The sequence below is a fragment of the Siphateles boraxobius genome, unplaced genomic scaffold, assembly GCF_051911475.1.
Source record: "Siphateles boraxobius isolate OS27281-9 unplaced genomic scaffold, OSU_SipBor_1 13, whole genome shotgun sequence".
Lineage (NCBI taxonomy): Eukaryota > Metazoa > Chordata > Actinopteri > Cypriniformes > Leuciscidae > Siphateles > Siphateles boraxobius.
Window position 1 is genome coordinate 4,598,267 of NW_027508733.1, and position 5,264 is coordinate 4,603,530.

Below are 5,264 nucleotides of genomic sequence, written 5' to 3' on the forward strand. Positions count from 1 at the left end.
TTTGATTGGTTTCACACGCTCACACGCCACACCCCCGATTTCTCACGCTTAAGTGTCAACCCGGTCGGTCAAATGCCTGTAAGATGAGTTTATCTATTGATCTACCTGTTGAGCCACTCGTGATCGAGTTATGCTTTCGGGAGGGCTTTCAAGAGCGCCCCGCCCCGCCCTGTCTGTGGAATTTGCGACATTTTCTCACATGCGATCGATCGCTACTTCAGTTCACAACACTTCACAAGCCATCCCAGGCGCATTTTCCCTCGCATTTCCCCCCGGCTGCAGGTAAGTATTTATTTTTATATTTATTTATGTTTATTAAGTATATGCTTGAGTATTTATGCTCTTAAACTTTATAACGTTTGCTTATTCGTTTTATGTGAGTTCAGTTGTTATATTAAAGGCATTTTCGAGAGCTTTGTGAACATAATTGTGACCCTGCACAAAACCAGACTAACGTTGCACGTGTATGAACTTGATTTACCAAAAATCGCCTTTAAAGTTGTTCATTTTATGTTCGCGATTGTGCTGCATTCACTTACAAAAATAAATGTTTTATATATTTACGGTAGGAAATTTACTAAATATCTTCATCACATGTATAACTTGATTTACCAAAAATTGCCTTTACATTTGTTCATTTATGTTGGCAATTGTGCTGCATTCACTTACAAAAATAAATGTTTCATATATTTACAGTTGGAATTTTACAAAATATCTTCGTGGAACATGATCTTTACTTAATATCCTAATGATTTTTGGCATAAAAGAAAAATCTATAATTTTTACGCATATGATGTTGGCTATTTCCACAAATACCCGTGCGGCTCATGACTGGTTTTGTGGTCCAGGCCAGGGTCACATTTTAGTAAGGGCTATATACATGCTTTAAATGATACATTAGTGTATGTATTAAACATGATCATTTAAATTCCTGAAGGTTTCAAGTATGCCCCGCAATAAGGCAAGGCCAGGAGAAAAGAGGAGTAAAGACATTTTGTTTTTCTTACTGAAAGATCAGCCACAGCAAAAAAGAGCCACACAACAGACAGAAGAGCAACAGACAGGACAGACAGAACAGCGACAGACAGAACAAACCGAACGACAGACAGAACAGCAACAGACAGAACAAACCGAACGACAGACAGAACAGCAACAGACAGAACAAACCCTGCAACAGACAGAACAGCAACAGACAGAACAGCAACAGACAGAACAGCAACAGACAGAACAGCAACAGATAGATTTGCTTGTTGCCGATTCTGATTTAGAACAAAGACAGACAGAACGACAGGCAGAAAACCACCAACAGCAGCAGCCCGAGCAGAGGTCGAAGATTAGAGCCTTGTGTGGAGCTGCAACATATAGATGCACATTCAAGAATGAGTGGACCACAAAATGGCCATTCATCACTAAAGGTAGCCTCAGCACACATTACTGGTGTTCTGTATGTCGTGTGGAAAACACATGTTGCCACCAGGGTGTTACAGATATTTTGCGACATGTTAAGACCAAGGGCCACCAGGAAAAAGAAAGGGCCATTGAATCCACCACTAAAATTGACAGATTTTCAATGTCCGCTCCCTCAGTTGGTTGGATGTCAGACCAAGAGGCTAAGGTATGCTATGTGTCATGGATGGTCCTGTCAAGGTTCAAGAGTTTTGTGTAATATACTGTTCTGTCATGGTTTATAGTTTTGACTAATTTACCATCTTGTTTAGGTTTTGTATTTCTGTGTTCTATTTCACAGTCAGGTTTTCTTAGTTTTATCTCCATCTCCATCTTAATTGCCCATTGTGTTCACCTGTGCCCTGTTGGCTCTGGTGTCTATTTAAACTCACATTTTTTCTTACAGACAAGAAGGGCTGAGGTTAAAATGACAGCAACATTAGTTCAGCACAATGTGCCACTTGCGTTGACTGACCACCTGGGCCCTCTTCTAAAGGAGTGTTTCAAGGATTCCAAAACAGCCCAGGAGTACAAGTGTGCCAGAACCAAGAGTTCATGTATAGTTAACGAAGCACTGGCACCACATTTCATGAGTGAGTTGGTGGTACAAATGAGGGAAGGGCCATACACCCTCATTACAGATGGATCCAATGACACAGGTATTTCCCAAACTATTGGACATGATGATGTTTTTCTCCTTTTCCATAATAATCAGGCATGATATAGTTTTTTAAACATGTATATAAGAAGATGGAAGGCTTTAAATGCTTACATGCTGTCATTGCAGGAGTAGAGAAGATGAACCCCCTGACTGTCCGGATGTTTATGAAAGATAAGGTTGTCCACCGCTTCCTGGGGATGTGTACTACTAGCGGAACAAGGTGTGGGACAGCAGACATCATCTTCAGCAAGATAAATGCCACCTTAGCAGAAAAGGCTATCCCATGGCAAAACTGTGTTGGTCTGTCTGTGGACAATGCTGCTGTGAACATAGGTTCAAAGAATTCCATCGCCTCCAGAATCCTGAAAGAACACTCCAGTATTTACGTTCATGGTTGCCCATGTCATATAGTCCACAACACCGCTAAAAGAGCTGGGATGGGATTTTTGGATGTGAGTATAGGCCTAATTGTACTTTACATACAACTTTATTTTTGTCAACTAATTACATGCATTAACTGAATGTTTACGGTCTGATTCATATATTGCAGGTGTCCAAATTTGATCTGGAGGACTTGGTAGTTGATGTTGGCTACTGGTTCAAGGGTAGCACAAACCGAAAGGGGTACTTGACAGGTATGCACTTTTGACAGTACCAATTATAATATTGAAATGTTTTTGAATACATATGATTTATAATGAAATGTCTGTGACAGAATTTTGTGAGCTCCATGAGGCGGAATATATGGAGATCCTCATGCATGTCTCCGTTCGTTGGTTAAGTCTGGAATGCTGTCTGACCCGGATTCTGAGGCTATATGAACCTCTGGCCAGCTACTTCAAATCTGCTAGTATGATCCCTCATACTATTTTCATTATGCAGCTACTACAAGTATCACAGAATTGTTAACTGTACACTTGTGATATTGACAACCTTGTGATTTTTATTTTTTATTATTCAAGATGATAGTCAGGCGAGGTTCAGGAGACTTCAGAAGGCGTTCTCTGACCCCATGACGGAGGTGTACTTACTTTTCTTCCAGGCCACCCTACCAGTATTCACCTCATTCAACCTTCTGCTCCAGAGAGAACGGTCCTTAATATTTTTGTTACACGATGAGGTACAATGGGAGGGTGGGATATGCTTCTGCTGTTGTGTTTTTTGTTTTTTTTGCTGCTTCTGGAAGCTTATGCAAATTTCACCCACTGTTTTATACCTGTAAATGTCTGTGTTGTAGATGATGAACTTCATTCGCAAGTTGTGCGCCAAGTTCATGGTGCCTACAGCGCTGCAGGAAGACAAACAATTCTTGCTTTTTAAAGAAAGGGCAAACCATTTGCCAGGTCAGTGTTTGATCATTAACTATCATTATTTTTAATTCTTCTAATTTTACAAGTGATGAGATCAGACTACAGGGGAACCCCATGTCATGCTTTGCCTTGTACCTAGCCTTAGCCTGGTAAAGTTGTCCTAGTTTTTTGGGCTAACCAGAAGCTCAGTGTTAAAGGATCCATCCATTGATCCACATCTTCCATTAACACTGACCTTCTGGTTAGCCCAAAAACATTGGACTTCATGCCTAGTGTCATGCTGTTGTATGATCAGCATGACACAGCATTTCTGTTAACATGATTTGTTGTATCTGTGACAGGAAGAAAGCTGAATATTGGATTCACCACCAGGGTGAAGCTCAACAAGCTACTGGATGATGGAGACATCACGCCAGAGCAGATGGAGCAATTCCATGAAGCTGCCTTGGCATTTCTGACCTATGCTGTGGACTATGCTCTAAAAAAGCTGCCCCTACAAGAGCCACTGCTCAAGCACGCAAAGTTTGTTGATTTTCGGCAGAGGTTGGAATGCGGTGTAGAAGATGCCCTTTACTTTGTTGAGAGGTTAGGTTATTTTTTCAGCAATTTATGCTTTATCTGACATTAAATACCCTGAATTTAATACAAAGGCATTAACACCAGAATTTCGACTCTAAGAACACATGAGCCATTCCTAAGTGGCTTCTTTTTTTTAAAAAGATCTTATTTGCTCCTTTTGGTTGATGACCATATATATATATATATCGCTTTCTTTAGGTTTCCCAACCTGCTCCCCTACCATGGGCCTCAGGAGTATAACCAACTCAGTGACGAGTTCCTGGAATACCAGACTATGCCAATACCACACCTGCAGGTCCCAGAGGAAATTGAGATGGAGAGCTTCTGGGCTGAAATGGCTAGCCTAAAACATAAGGTAAGAATTATTCTTTACCAAAAACACAGTGGAAATAGTTTTTTTTTTGTTTTTTTGTAAAAGTATGCTGTAGGTTGATGTTAATCAATTTGTTCTATTTAGATAAAATCATGCCTCTATAGTGCTTTAAAATTATGTGTGTGTGTGTCTATAGGATATACTGTATATACAAAGGATCATATAGATGCATGCATTTTGTCTTAATAGACAGAATTAATTATGTATCAACCTATACTTATCTATCAACGGCAACAAAGAAATAAAACAAAAACAATACTACTTGAGAGCTTATTTCCACTGTGTTCTTGGCTCATTCTTCACAGGTGACAGGTGTAGGCCTGTTCCCGAGGCTTGCCACCATAGCAAAGATTGTCCTGGTGCTACCCCATTCAAATGCTGATGCAGAGAGAGTGTTTTCTGTGGTGGGACTCAACAAGACAAAGACCAGGAACAGCCTTGCCCTGGATGGCACCCTGTCATCAATAATGACAATAAAAATGGCTGGCCTGGAGCCCTGCTTCAAGTGGGAGCCCCCCCCAGCAATCATCAAGGCCTCTAAGAAGGCCACAGTTCAGTACAACAAGGCACACAGATCTTAAATACAATGTTCACACAGTGGTTAAACTTATTGTATTTAAGTTGTTATTAGCTGCATGTATAGTTTGTGAATGTTAAAATAACATGACCTTTATTCCAAAGTAAACAAGAGCCATGCTGTGTCTTTTGTTTTGCTGGTGGTATTTTTCTGCTGGACCTTGCGGTGGGGAAAGGCCTTGATTGAAGAATGAATTTCCCTCACTGCCTAATCTAATGAGGTTTGGTCTTTGGCCACCACCCCCCTGGTGTCCATAAATGGTTATTTCTATTTATTTAGTTTTGAAGGATTAGAATTTATGTAAATCAGTGGTTCTCA

The 5,264-nt window shown here is 40.5% G+C and overlaps 1 protein-coding gene across 1 annotated transcript; it reads left to right on the forward strand.

Moving 5' to 3' along the window:
• The first annotated feature begins 203 nt into the window (after window positions 1-203).
• LOC143735043 (uncharacterized) lies at window positions 204-5,054 on the forward strand. The gene is made up of 10 exons (XM_077225257.1): window positions 204-282; window positions 1,853-2,105; window positions 2,234-2,559; window positions 2,658-2,742; window positions 2,823-2,957; window positions 3,070-3,227; window positions 3,345-3,450; window positions 3,759-4,002; window positions 4,195-4,351; window positions 4,675-5,054. The coding sequence occupies exons 2-10, from the start codon at window positions 1,874-1,876 to the stop codon at window positions 4,948-4,950; spliced, it is 1,719 nt and encodes a 572-aa protein (XP_077081372.1). The 5' UTR covers window positions 204-282; window positions 1,853-1,873; the 3' UTR covers window positions 4,951-5,054.
• The last annotated feature ends 210 nt before the right edge of the window (window positions 5,055-5,264 follow it).